The following is a 15320-nucleotide window of genomic DNA, read 5'->3' as shown; positions in this document are numbered from 1 at the left end:
ATAAACAGTTAGAAAGGAGAAAAACAGGGACATAACACATCACCAGCAACATAAAGAGATAGATTATTAGACAGACTGAGAGGAGTGGATAGAACAAGATAAAATAGAGCGAGGGAAATCAGTGCATTTGAACAAGAGCAAAATCTGAGCTGCAACAGAGGGACACAGCCAGATTTAGCAGAGGGGGTGTGTGGGTGGCAGGAAGTGTGTGTGTGTGTGTTGTCAGAAACTTGAGGGAACACTGTCCAGAGCTGACAGAAGCATGGATGTTCTGCATGAAAGGCGAAAAAAGCCAGTCTTTTTGCTGTGGCATTATTTCAGAGCAAACTGGAGGTGTACTGCAGACACACTCACAGGGTACCAGCAAATCTCTCCACTTCCGTTTGACACAGGAATCTGGAGTCTTATCCAAATGTATTTTTAAACTTTATTCATCCAAGGAAGGATGTTGCTAAGCACATTTTCTGTTTCCTACAATGGTCTGATTAATATTTATACAGTCGCACAAATTCACACCCACAACTGACACAATGCAATAACAGCTTTCTCTCCCTCTTTGGCTTAGTGCTTCGCTCATATGCACTTTATTAAAGCGAGGGGGGGGGTTCTGGTTAATAACTGCTGCTCTGCTGCCCCTTGAAAACTATACACAGAGATGCCTTTGGACCTTTTGCTCATGCATGCAAATGCTTGATATTTCAGTTCGAGAATCTGACTCCTTGGTGCCAAGTAATGCTCTCCTTCAAAGCTCTCTTTTACCGACACAGCTTCAAGATGCTCCTGGACTTACTACAGTCTGATCTATTTAACCCTTTTAGACCTATGGTCACCATAAAAACACCCCCTAAAACGTAAAGGCGGTACCCATGGGTGGGGTTTAGTTGTACTGGAAGGCGATGGCAATGGCTGCTGGTGTAGCAAATAGCTCAGCTGTAACTCCAGTACAATAGTATCAGAGTTATCAGAACATGATGACAGCCCTTTTCAAAACCAGCCACATATTCCCTATCAGATACAGGTCTGGGCTTTGACTCTGCCACTCCAGAACATTCACCTTGTTGTGTCCGGCTCATTGTCTTACTGGGAGATAAATCTCCCAAGCTGTAGTTTGACCCTCTACCTTTACAAGCCTTCTTACCTGACTGCTTAGAAGCACCCCCACAGCGTGATGCTACCACCACCGTGCTTCACAGTGGGGATGGTGTGTTTGTGATGATGTGCAGAGTTTGGAGTCCATTTTGGTCTCATCAGACCAAAGAACTTTCTTCCTCTTGACCATGGAGTCTCCCACATGCCTTTTGGTGAACTCTAGTCCAGATTGAATCTGAGTTTTCTCTTTGCCACTCTCCCATAAAGCTCTGACTGGTGAAGAACCCGGCCAACAGTTGTCTGCAGAGTCTCTCCCATCTCAGCTGCTGAAGCTTGGAACTCCTTCAGAGTAGTCATAGGTGTCTTGGTGGCCTCTCTCACTAGTCTCCTTCTTGCACGCCCACTCAGTTTGTGAGGACGGTCTAATCTGGGCAGATTTACACATGTGACATATTCCTTCCTTTCATGATGGGTTTAACTGAACTTTGGGGGATGTTCAGATTCTTGGAAATCTTTTTGTAACCATCCCCTGACTTAGACTTTTCAATCACCTTTTTTCTGAGTCACTTGGAGTGTTCTTTTGTCTTCATGGTGTAATGGTAGCCAGGAATACTGATGAACAAGTGACTGGACTTTCCAGACACAGGTGTCTTTATACTACAGTCACTGAGACACATTCACTGCTCTCAGGTGATCATCATTTCACTAACAGTGAGACTACTAGCACCAACTGGCTAGACTTCTGTTGAATTAGGTCAGACACTTTAAAGGGGTGAATATTTACAGTCACTCATTTTACATTGCATAATCTCTGAGGAATCTGTTTTCACTTTTGACATTAAAGAGGTTTTTTTGGTATTTTTTTGTAAAAAAGCAAAACAAATTATATTCACCATGATTATTGATTTATAAAATCAATAAAAGAGAAAAAACATCCAAGGGAGTGAATGTTTTTTAATAGGTGCTGTATTCGTTGTCTTAAATACCACTGTAGTCGTCTCTTACTCTGGTTGTCAGCCAGTGCTCAACTTCAAAACTTTTTATCCATCACCTCAAGCATTGATGCTTACATCTTGCACATTAGTCAGTGCAGTTTGTTATTCATGTGTCTTAAAAACCATGAGAACGTCCAGATCTCATCAGGTCTTAGATGGAAACTCACCAGCTGGTCTAAAAGCTACATATGCATGTGAATCTTGCATCTATATGGGATCAAACAGAGACATGGTTTTGAGTAAAAGTGACATGAAGCTAGCTTGAAAGAATAGATAAAATACAACTTGCTCAAGTTCTACTAACCGGTATAACTTAACATTTACCAGAGAAGGTTAAGAAGTTGTCAGATCAGTGTCAGATCCAACCAGTGGATTTGAATGAGGATGAATAACGCCAGCTGTGGGCAAAAATAAAGGTAGGAGAAAATCGTTAATCTCCTTTGCTCCACTTCCTTCTCTGATCTTTCTCCTTTCATGAAAGTGAAGATGATGGAGGAGGAAGAGCAACAGCCAGATCCTTGAAGGAGGTTGTTGGTGCTCGCCCTGATCAGGGCACCTCACCCTGGCTCTACTTCAAGCCTTCTCTCTCTAAGCTCTTCCTGCAGATTTTTCTCTATCTTTCTACTTTCTGCTGGGTTGTCTTGGCTCGTCTTTATGTGTAATGTGGCACCAGTGGCTGTCGTGCTGGGATAGGCACTGTTGGTGTTGTCACTGCCTGGAGCTTCTATATGAACACAGTCTCTAAAGTGGCCATGTGGTAGAGACTGTTCCTTTAGTGGGGTGGCTATATTACCTTCTCTGATGGTAGAGAGATCCTGCGTGCAACATGAAAGGATTAAGTCAGCATTAGTTCATTGCAATGTGCCACTTTCCAAGTCTAAAATATTTCCATCTCATACTGAAAGCCTTTCCTTGATGGCTGCATGTTGCCTGTCATTGATAATTGGTGAAAAACACCACTATTCTGGTTGCTGTTAAAATAAGGTACCACCTGGTGTATGTTCTTGGAAGGAGCAGAGTAAAACAGTTTTAACCTCCAGTGACGTCTCTCGGTTTGGCTACAGAGTACAAGTTTGGATATGAGAGAGGCTGTAAAGCCTGCAGGATATGAGCAAGTGAAAAAAGTCCTATTCTGTCTATCAGCTATATTTCAATCACCGCAGCAGAATCATATGTCATTATAAAATAGGAAGAGGTTTCAGAACAGAGCTCATATTCTTTTTATGTCACCATAAACCAGAGGAGCAGAGAGGTATGCTGGGAAATGACAGCCAGACTGTTTTATGTGCCGTATGCAAACCAAACTGCAGTCAGTCAGCAGGGTAGAGCCTCAGAGCTAATGCATTACAATCATTTATGTTTACTGTGTTTAATACATAAAAATCTTTGAGTTTCAATTTCTGATTAGTTTTTTCTTTTGTCTTTATAGTCGCATAACTTTTTCAAATTTCTAGTGGCATTACTATAACACACATATTCTCAAAGCCCAGGTGGTCCTGAAGAAAATGATGTGTGGAGCTTGGCTGTGCACCACAGGGTTGATGTTTAACACACTTTTTAAGACAAAAGTCCAGGAGCGACACAAAGTGAAAAAAACATAGCTGTGAGCTCTAAGGGTTCAGTCTCAGAAGAAATTAAACACAGCGAGAAGTTTAACCCACATCACTTTTTTATCGTTTTTTTGACCTGATGTCATGGTTTAACTGGTGCCGGATTAACAGGTGACTCTCCATTCTGCTACCCACTCACTTCTTGATTTTAAGACTTTATCAGTGCTTTTGGAACATTAATGCTACACTGAAGGAGTTTTCTGGGCCATGAAGTACAATTACAGAGATGCTGGTGGGAAAATGTGTTTAGATGCCTGATTTAGTACTAAATAAATGGCAGTGGCTCATTATTCATACTTTGTGACCCCACAATTGCTCACTGAGTAACATCAATGTATCTGAAGCAAAGCATTTCAATTTAAACTCCCTGTTCATGAAACAGAAATATGATAAATAAAAGGTTACTCATGTTACTTGGTTGCAGTTTGTTAGTTTTCATCTTTTCTTCATAAAATGAATAATAAAGGGTCTAATCTGCCTGTTTTGGGGCCAATGGAGTAATATCATGGATAAAGAATGTGAGCTGTGCACTTGTCCTTGTGAGTGTTTTATAATGAGCAGGCGCTTGGCAGTGTAAATGGCTGTAAAACTGAGAGCTACTTGAAATGGTACTCATATCGACCAGGCTTTTTAATCCACTTCCCTGTTCTCATATCAGCTAAAACATGCTGCAGTGCCACTTCAAATAAGAGTTTAGATTTTCCAATTAAATGCAACTCTGTTCAGAATGAAATCACATCAGTATGCATTTCTGCATCGACATGTTCCGTCTGCTGTGAAACCTTGTCTCCGTCTTCTTTCAGGTATGCGCATCCTGGTGACCCTGCTGCTGGACACCCTCCCCATGCTGGGGAACGTTCTGCTGCTCTGCTTCTTTGTCTTCTTCATCTTTGGTATCGTTGGGGTCCAACTGTGGGCAGGCCTGCTGAGAAACCGTTGCTTTGTTGAAGACAACTTCTCCTTGTGAGTTCATCAATTCTTTAACCCTGTTTGTTCCATTAGAGCAGTGGTTTTCAACCTTTTCAGCTCATGACCCCCAAATAAAGGTGCCAGAGACCAGGGACCCCCACTGTACCTCAAGGTGGTTGAAGCCAGCCATGCACTATCAGGAATAGTCGTGTGCAGACAAGGCTGCCCATGAGGGGGTATAAAGGGGAGAGCTCTCTAAAGCCCAGTCAGATGGGGGGGGGCCTGTGGAGGTCAGGAAAATCATAGCCTACTGTGAAGTTAAGCTATGATAACTACATTTTATATTATACTGTAATAATAACCACTCTTATGAAATAGATAGTATAGATATTTTATTCTTTTTGACTAAAACTAGACTAAAATGTTTTTTGAGTTTTTGTCAACTAAAACTAGACTAAAATGTTTTTCAGTTTTCATCGACTAAAACTAGACTAAAATGTTTTTTGAGTTTTTGTCAACTAAAACTAGACTAAAATGTTTTTCAGTTTTCATCGACTAAAACTAGACTAAAATGTTTTTGAGTTTTCATCAACTAAAACTAGACTAAAATGTTTTTGAGTTTTTGTCAACTAAAACTAGACTAAAATGTTTTGAGTTTTCATCGACTAAAACTAGACTAAAATGTTTTGAGTTTTCGTCGACTAAAACTAGACTAAAATGTTTTTGAGTTTTTGTCAACTAAAACTAGACTAAAATGTTTTTGAGGTTTTGTCAACTAAAACTAGACTAAAATGTTTTTGAGTTTTCATCGACTAAAACTAGACTAAAATGTTTTGAGTTTTCGTCGACTAAAACTAGACTAAAATGTTTTGAGTTTTTGTCGACTAAAACTAGACTAAAATGTTTTTGAGTTTTTGTCAACTAAAACTAGACTAAAATGTTTTGAGTTTTGAGTTTTTGTCAACTAAAACTAGACTAAAATGTTTTTGAGTTTTCGTCGACTAAAACTAGACTAAAATGTTTTGAGTTTTCTTCGACTAAAACTAGACTTAAATGTTTTTGAGTTTTTGTCAACTAAAACTAGACTAAAATGTTTTGAATTTGTTGACTAAAACTAGACTGAAATGCTTTTGAGTTTTTGTCAAATAAAACTAGACTGAAATGCTTTTGAGTTTTTGTCAAATAAAACTAGACTGAAATGCTTTTGAGTTTTTGTCAACTAAAACTAGACTAAAATGTTTTTGAGTTTTTGTCAACTAAAACTAGACTAAAATGTTTTTGAGTTTTTGTCAACTAAAACTAGACTAAAATGTTTTTGAGTTTTCATCAACTAAAACTAGACTAAAATGTTTTGAGTTTTTGTCGACTAAAACTAGACTAAAATGTTTTGAGTTTTTGTCGACTAAAACTAGACTAAAATGTTTTGAGTTTTTGTTGACTAAAACTAGATTAAAATGTTTTGAGTTTTCGTCGACTAAAACTAGACTAAAATGTTTTTGAGTTTTCGTCAACTAAAACTAGACTAAAATGTTTTTGAGTTTTTGTCAACTAAAACTAGACTAAAAGGTTTTGAGTTTTCGTCGACTAAAACTAGACTAAAATGTTTTGAGTTTTCGTTGACTAAAACTAGACTAAAATGTTTTTGAGTTTTTGTCGACTCAGGGCGTATTCACACCAGAGCTGTTTGGTTCGCTTTAAACCAACTCTGGTCCGTTTCCCCGGATAGTCCGTTTCGTTTGGAGTGGTGTGAAAGCTGACATGAACTTCGGTGCGGACCAAACAAGCGGACTCTGGTCCACTTGATAACAGGGGGTCTCGGTCTGTTTCTAAACGAACCATGGTGCGGTTCGTTAGAGGTGTGAAAGCAAAGCGGACCAACTTGTGAACCAAAGGCAGGAAGTGGAATAAAACGTAATGATATATGGATTTATATGTGATTTAATAGAGTGGTGCAGGAACGAGCCGTCAAACGCAGAAGTAAGTTAGCATTTTAGCACTTCCGGTTCCCTCGTCTGAAAGTCTATGGGAAATTTTGAATGCGTTTTTGGTTAAATGCCTGAAATAAGGTCTGTGGTGAACACAAGTTCAGGAGAGTTTAATGTTTTATCCTACGACATAAAATACATCTGAAACGTGCCCCACCTTTGAATTGTCTGTCTTTTCAGGTCTTAATAAAGGCGGTTGCTAACAGATAGCTAACAAGGACTACATACGTCATCAACCGCAGCGTTCAGTTGTTCAGTTGATGACGTAAATTCAGTCGACCGTGTTGTAGTTCAATATAGCATGATGTTAGCTTTTTACTTTAAACAGTTAGATTAACGAACCAGATACGATTCTTATATTATCAGTTTATGAAGATTATCTTTATGAACAAAACATGTAAGTTTTATAACATTTTATTGGACACAGAGCTTATTTTCAGCAATAATCCAAAACCCATTGAAAAATCCCATAGGCTCGACGCTGAGGGAACCCATGCAACGCTAACTTCCGGATTTGCCTGCAAAATTACCTCACAACTGCACCACTCTATACACTCAAACACATGCCGGTACCTCGCTTGGCGTCTGGGTAGCCATGGCAACATGTCGTAGTCCGTGCTTATTTATTCGCCTCATGTGAGGACGACATGGCTGCTCATAATGCTGCAATGCAAGAGCAGAAACCACAAGACAGCGTAAATTCTGTGTTTTTCATTGTTTATGTGGAAGAAAAGACCGGCGCAAGGAGTTTTGTCTTCTTCTACGCCTTCTTTTCTTCTAAGTTGCCGTTTGTTCGTGGCGACAGCGCCCCTGGCGGGCAGAGGTTGTAGGTGTTCAGACGGTTTGGTCCACTTGACCAAGAGAGCAGTGTGAATGCGAACCACACCAAAGGAAAGTGCAACAATGTTGCCATTTCTGTTCCAAAACGGGCTGAGTCCCCCGGACTATCAGGTGTGAGAACGACCTAAAAGTAGACCATACCTAGACTGAAACTAGACTAAAAGTTAAAAGGATACAAATGACTAAATTCGGACTAAAACTAAAAGACACTTCATTAAAAGACTAAAACTAAGACTAAAATTAAAAATAGCTGCCAAAATTAACACTGGGTCAAACTGTCAAGAACCGGCACAACAAGCAATGAAATTTGCTAAAAATGTGCAAAAATTGACCTAAAAATTGTTTAAAAGAGGCAATAATAGATCAACAGGGTACAATAGGCAGCAATTGGCAAGAGTTTGTTTAGAAGTGGCAAAAAAGGCAGAAAAAGTGACTGAAAGGGTTAATATGAACAAAAATGGGTTTTAAGTGTCAAAAATGTGTTAAACTTTGCAAAATTTGTGGGAAAAAGTGATGAAAATGGGTTGAAATTTGGCAAATTTAATGTTCAGCTACAAATGTGTAATTAAAGATATATTTTAGTGTTTTAAAGACATCTGGAGACCTCCTCTTAGTATCTAACAACCCCCAAGGGGGCCTCGACACCGACGTTGAGAACCACAGCTTTAGATAATAGAAGAATGAACTAAAAATATTTATATTATATAACCTAGGAGTGTTCATTTTTAATTATCAGCCATTTCTGTGCCAAAATTCCAGAGATTGTAGCTTTTATAGTTATTATAATGTAAAGTTAGTGAGTTCTCCATACTAGATAGTACCTTAAGGGTTTAGATTGTGTAAAAAATACAAACATTGAAACAATTTGGCCGCTCCAAAAAGTCTCTGTTTTCTTAGTTTGAAAGACTTGAGCCTAAAACCCAGAAATAGGATTTTCCTTTCGTTTGTTTTTTTTTTAAATTCTCCAGGCACTCTTACTTTTTCTGAGTAACGCTGAAACACAACTCTGATAAGAAAGCATCCAGGCCAACCAAAGGCCAAGGTAAAAACACAGACAGAGCCTTGGCTCCTCTCACTAGAATAGGTCATACAGTGAGGTAATAGATTATAGAGTCTCATCACAATGATGAATGGGAGAGTGACACGTCCTGGAATAATGAGAAAGACCCCATGTGGCCCTTCACATACAGAACATGGGCACAATGACTTATTCATGTTCCCTGGGTCATCCTGGCTTCATTACTCTCTATAGGATTTATGACATCTCACAGCTGTAGTTTAAGCTTTGGTGAGCTGGCATGTTTTTTGTCATCATCATTAATTTTCAGAGCCTGTTTTTTTGCCATGTCTGTGTTTTTACATCAGCTGATTGGCATTTATATTCGCCTCTATGTGTAATATCATAAACATATCTGTTTAACGCCCGCTGCAATCTCTCTTAAAAATCACTGATAGATCAGGAACAGCTGTTCACTGTTAGCTGGCTGACAACCTCTCTTTATTAGTCTGATTGAGATGATGTGAGAGTACTCAACAGGAAGCACAACTCATGCATCATTGTAGGTGAGATAAATCAAATGTGTTTCCTACCAGAGAATGTTGTTGTAGATCAGCCAAAGGTGTGAAGCATCTTTTATGAATGTATGAATAAATAAGTGAGAGCGAGGAACTGGTCTTATCTACTGCAAAGTGTCTGAGGCAGTTCTGCATTTACTAAAGCCCATCAGCTGAGTGGGTTCAGAAAGAAAGACAGAAAGCATTCACTTAGAATTATAGAATACAGAATTTAGGGATTTAATGCTCAAAGTTTCACCCACATTATGCAAATATCTAGCAGTAGTTTGATCGTTGTTTTTTGCACTTAACTGACAGTAAGATTGTGGATCTTTGGAGGGTAGAAGTTTCATATTATCCATCTGTATGCAGTTATTTAGTGTTTACTTTATAACTATTGGGTTCTAATGTTGGCATGATCTATTTGCAACACTTTAAACCACTTTTACCCTCTACTGACACATCTTTGTGACACTTTTAACCCATTTTTGCTGTTTTTAAACTTTTTGCCTTTTTCAGCAGCCTTTCTTGCCATTTTTTTGCCCTTTTTCCACTTTTTTGTTCATTTTACCATTTTTGCTGCTTTTGCCCATTTTGTAGCGCTTTTTAATGGAACTTTTTTTCCAGTTTTATCCCATTGTTGCCCTTTTTCACCCATTTCTGACAATTTTATTTATTTATTTATGCCTATTTATACATCTCTTTACAAATTTTGCCAAATTAAGCTGTTCTATTGCCATCTATTGCCCGTTTTGTAACTTTTGTCCATCTACGCCACTCTTTGCCCATTTTTTTGTCTGTACCAATGTTTGCCCATTATTGCCACTTTTTTGCTGCTTTTTTCCACCTTTCAACCATTTTGCGTTGTTCTTTTCAACTTTTGCAACATCTTTTTGCAACCATAACCCTTGTTTGTCACTTTTAACCTTAAGTTAAGACCTTTTAACCCGATCACATAACCTCCTTGGAGGTTATGTGATTGGGTTAAAAAAAAGGTGGGTTTGTCGTTTGTTTGTTTGTTAGTTTGTTAGCAACATAACTCAAGAAGTCGTGGCCAGATTTTTGATGAAACTTTCAGGAAATGTCAGACATGTCATAAGGAAGAACTGATTTGATTTTGGGACTGATCCGGGTCACTGTCTGGATCCAGGAATTTTTTAAAGGATTCTGTACTATAGGGAGATAGGGCTAATGGTGGAGGTCTGCGCTTTCCGAGTGCTTAGTTGTCACTGTACCAACATTTCCCTATTGATGCCACTTTTTGCTGCTTTTTTCAACTTTACAGCCGTTTTTCATTGTACTTTCAGACACTTCTTTTGCAATCTTACCCCATTTTTGCCACTTTTATCCCATTTATGCATCTTCTTTTTTAACAGTTTTGCCAAATTTGCCACTTTTTATCCATTCATGCTGTTTCATTTTGGAAACGGTGTAATGGCAACAGTCAGAATCACCTCATTTATAAGAGAAACAAGCTACAGTTTAACCTACAGCATGACAACTTTTGAGTTTCCCACCCTGAGAGTGATGTCACAGGAACATGGCAACCAAGGAAATATGGAGTAAAGGCATTACTCAGTCAGTTTAATTTACTTTGAGAAGTTCAGTAATGCTGTGCAGTGGGTATACTGAACAACAGGTGACGGTGACTAAACCCTAGAGCAGTGATCATCAACTGGCGGCCAGGGGGCCATATCAGGCAAGGCATGGTAAAATGGGTTGTGGAGTGGCACAAAGGGACAAAAAATGGTGAAAAAAGTGATGAAAACAGGGGAGGAAAAGGGGCAAGAGTAATAAAAAATGGGTTAAAAGTGTCAAAAATAGTGCAAAAAAATAATGAAAAGGGGTTAAAAAGTGGCAAAAATGTATATGTGGGTAAAACATACAGGAAAAGGGTTTAAGAGGGGTTAAAATTTTGCAAAAATTGGTGTAAGCGTAAAATAGTGGCAAAAAGTATTAAAAATGGGTTGAAAGTGCCAAAAATAGTGCAACGAATTAATGACAAACATTAAAAAGTGGAAAATAGAAGAGAAGTGGCAAAAATTGATCAAAGAGTGGCACAAAGAGGATAAAATATGCAGAAAAAGTGGTTTAAAATGGGCTAAAGAATTGAAAAACAATTAGTTAAAGAGGCAAAAAGTATCAAAAATGGGTTAAAAGTGGCAAAAACAGCAGAAATAGCCTGGCATAGTTGCAAAAAGGAGTCAAAGAGTGGCAAAATGGGTGAAAAGTGGCGAACATTGATTTAAAAGTTGAAATAATTGTTGCAAAACTGTAATGAAAAGGGGTTAAAAGTGGCAAAAATGGATAAAAGAGTGGGTAAAACATGCAGGAAAATGGGTTAAAAGGGGTTAAAATGGGCAAAAAGTATCAAAAAGGGGTTAAAAGTTTCAAAAATGGGGGATAGATAGGCATAGATGTCACTGGTAATGCCTAAAAATGTCCTGCATTTTGAAAGAAAATAAAATTCTACAGTAACATTTCAATCAGACCAAAATATTCATTAAATTTTTATTTATTCTGTCCAGAATAAATCTGGCCCTCGTGCAGATGTACTTGATGACCCCTGCCCTAGAGTCTCAGCTTAGATGCATCTACACAGTGCCTTTAAAATATCCTGGACAGGAGCCAGTAGAAACATTTCTAATTTCATAGATGCATACTTTGTTAGCACAACGTTTATTCATCTGAAGACAGTAGTCTGAGGGTTTAGTAACTGTCTAAATCTAGTGGGACCCATGACTGGTTATATCATTTCCTAACCTTGAGCTATACTTATCTTTAGGTCACCTATAAATCCTACTCTCAGCAGAGAAAAAGATCCAAATCTCCTGCACCACTCGTAACAACACTGAGTCTGAAAATAAAAACCAATCAGTTATTTTCCAACCACCATTGCTCCTAATAGATTCATGAATAGGACATTTGGTATTCCAGATGCTGCAACAAGCACGTATTTTAACTGAGAAAAAATCCTTCCTGTATGTAAATTTCTACGTACACTGAGAATAATGTGCCACAAATCTGAGAGAGCATGTCTGTTGTTTTTTGGTTCATCTTCAGTATTCTTTGCCTTGTGCTCCCATTGAAACCAGCAGACTAATCCCATAAGTATTCTGTCTTTTTTCTTTCCCATAGCCCTCTCTCCGTTCAGTTGGAAAAATACTACCACACTGAAAACGATGACGAGAACCCCTTCATCTGCTCCCAGCCACGAGAAAATGGCATGAGGGACTGTGGCTCAGTGCCCAAACTGTATGAGGAAGGAGGCTTGCAGTGCAACCTTGACATGTACTCTTACAACAGCACTGACAACACCACATGTGTCAACTGGAACCAGTACTACACCAACTGCTCTGCAGGTTTGGTCAACCCCTTCAAGGGAGCCATCAACTTTGATAACATCTGCTACGCCTGGATAGCCATATTCCAGGTAAGCATATTTTCATCACCTGAGAGGGTTCATAAAAAACTGGTCACTGAAAGACACTTTATTTAGTAGTGAAGGATGCTCTGGCCGATGTTAGAGTCTGTATTGCAGGATGGAGACAAAGGAAGAGAGCCTAATTGCCCAAGAGGCCGGTTTATCAGAGAAATGGGGCTTACAGGATTAGCAGGTCGCCACAGCTACAACTGCTGCTTCATTTTTCCACACCATTTGTTTGCTATCTTCATTTCATCTGGAAAGTCTTTTGTTCGAGTAATTTGGAGGGAAGAAACAGAATGGGGAAGATTTTACCCAAAAATCTTGCTCTAGTTTGCCTGTGTGGGGTTAAACACACGAGAACAGAGAGATTAGTCTTAGACTGAGTTAGTGTTTGGGACTCTCGGGACTTTAAATGATGGTTTCCAGTGAAATCTTATTTCTTATTCTTCTCTCTGAATGAGTTTTCTTATCAATCTGCTTTTTCTCTTTCTTTCTAATATCTTCTCTCCAAAGGTGATCACTCTTGAGGGCTGGGTGGACATCATGTACTTTGTGATGGATGCTCACTCCTTCTACAACTTCATCTATTTCATCCTGCTCATCATCGTAAGTACCACATTTCTTAACATCCAGTGTGTGCATACGTGTCGGCAGCAGGGGCGATCCCAAAAAGCTCTATCTGGTAGGGCCTAATTCAGTCTGAGTCCCAAACACCAGTGAAACACGGATCATTCCACTCCAGATATTTGAGGTTGCTCACCCTCAGGCAGAGCACATCTTTGCTAATGTTAGCAAAGACGCTAACATCAACACGGGATCAAGCCACAGTCATATCACTCTGTTCAGCTGCTTCAGGACAGTTTTCTTCTTCAGCTGCTCAGATAAATGCTGAAAAGTGCTCCAAAACTTAGAGACAGTCCTGTTTGTGAACAATATTACTGTAAAATACCCCAAAATTACCGGGTCCTAATTAATTGCCAGGTGTGGCAGTACAATTTGACAAATAAACGCCTGTTCCAAATAAACACCGGGTGTTTTTATTTACAGCTGTGATATTTGACTAAGAAGAGATGAGAACCGTATAGAATCAACTCTCAACTCCCCCTCCATTCCTGTTCTTCTCCCTGTTTGAGTCATGCTTTGACTGTTCGAGCTCTGTAGCTCCGCCCCTCTCTTTACTTACCTCCTCGCGGATGAAAATGTCCGCTGAATTGCATTCTGACAGTGGCACAGCACTCATGGAGTGATTTTGCTCCGCTTTTCCACTGAAGTCAAAGGCCTTTCCCTCTGAGAGGAGGATCAGGAGAGGAGGGCAGAACTTTCTACCTGGCAAGGAGGGCCAATCGAACCTGGGGGCGGGGCTAACTCCCCACATGACGTCGTGAGGTTAAAAAATAAAGGGTCTCCTTCTTATAAAGGCCTGCCCCCCCTTAAATATTATTATATAATATTATTTAAGTTGCTGTAAAAGTAAACTTAAAATCGAAACTTAATTAAACTCTTTTTAAATCTGAAGCAAGCCATCCATGACCAACAGGGTTGCCAGGTCCCGCGGAATTGGGCTACTTTTAACGTGCTGCCGCGGGTAGATTCTTTTGTCTGTGGGTTGAGCAGACCCATTTTTTATGTCTTGTGTATGAGTATTTAATTTCTGTAGCAGAACAAACTACTCTATTTACACTCAAGTGCAACTAAAACAACCAGCAGAGAGGCAGGAAAACATGGAACATAGCACACAGACATACACGCCACCCACAGAGAAGCAGCATGTCTGCTGGCAATCAAGCAATATATGCAGTGTGGCAGAGGTTTTACTGTATTATTTTGAATTTCAGCATTGGGCTTGGTTTTGGGCTAGTTTTTATTGGCCATTGGGCTGGTTTTGTCACACAGACCTGGCAACCCTGATGACCAATCAATTGGTGAACAATTTCCTCCAACTCTTTCATTGTGCTTGGAAAGCAAATATTTAAACAACAAGCGGTCTTAGCTGAGTAGAGCTTCAGTTAAAAAGCTATGATTCAGTCTGTCACATCTACTGTATATCCCTCAAATATAAACACAGATTCACACTGTATTTACTGAAGTATCTCATCTAAAACTACATTTTTCCATGTTTATGTGACATTACAACACATCATAATATATAGAATACAGTCATCTAATTTACTGAGGTTACCTGAACGCATCATATTTTCTGTCTTCAGCTTGTGAAGTTCGCTAATTAACTGCAGATTTCTACACTGGATTACCGTAAAACACCAAATAATCGCCCGGGCGTTTATTTGTCTCAATCACTGAGCAGACCAGGTGTTTATTTGGAACAGGCGTTTAATTCCTTTCTCACAAAAATCTTGCTTAGCAAAAATTGGAAAAATATGGTAAATTTAATCAAACTTTTTATTTACACCAGTATGAATATCACCTCTACATTTTTAAGATAAGATTACAGTACCATAGTTATACTTTTGTCTTCTTCTGTCAACTCAACACTCTCTAAACACCTTAAATACTGGTAAGGAACTGAACAAGCACAAAGTTGACGACAGACAGTTTAAAGTTAATGTTGCACTTTTTATTTTTTGGCTGCACCGGGGCATGGCGCTGCTATCTCACTTGAGAAAACCAGCAAGGGACGCGGGTGCCCCAGCCAATGAGGAGGCTAGTACTCGCAGCCAATCAGGCTCAGGTCAGAGGGAGCGTTCCTATTGGCCGCCGTAGCTTCCGTATCCCGGCTAGTGAGAAGTTGATTCAATGGCGGAGTTACGGCGGTGTTCGGTCCTGTGTAGAATTTGTTCATGATGAGATGAAGTGTTTTCTTGCCAGTGATTCGGCCGATTTCAGTGGAAAAGTGGAGCAAAATCACTCCACAAGCACTTGCCACCGTCAGAATGCAATTCAGCGGAGGATC

At 39.3% G+C, this 15320-nt stretch overlaps 1 protein-coding gene across 4 annotated transcripts in view; it reads left to right on the top strand.

Annotated features, from left to right (window-relative positions):
• cacna1g (calcium channel, voltage-dependent, T type, alpha 1G subunit) overlaps positions 1 to 15320 on the top strand; it is a 451566-nt gene that overhangs the window by 238959 nt on the left and 197287 nt on the right. For all 4 annotated transcript variants that reach the window (XM_041814821.1, XM_041814822.1, XM_041814823.1 and 1 more), the window contains exons 6-8: positions 4498 to 4657; positions 12121 to 12415; positions 12923 to 13015. In XM_041814821.1, the coding sequence (XP_041670755.1) occupies positions 4498 to 4657; positions 12121 to 12415; positions 12923 to 13015 (548 nt within the window). The remainder of the gene's footprint in view (positions 1 to 4497; positions 4658 to 12120; positions 12416 to 12922; positions 13016 to 15320) is intronic.

Source organism: Cheilinus undulatus, linkage group 20 (assembly GCF_018320785.1).
Source record: "Cheilinus undulatus linkage group 20, ASM1832078v1, whole genome shotgun sequence".
Lineage (NCBI taxonomy): Eukaryota > Metazoa > Chordata > Actinopteri > Labriformes > Labridae > Cheilinus > Cheilinus undulatus.
Note: the sequence above shows the minus strand (reverse complement) of the source record. Positions and strands in the feature narration are given on the sequence as shown.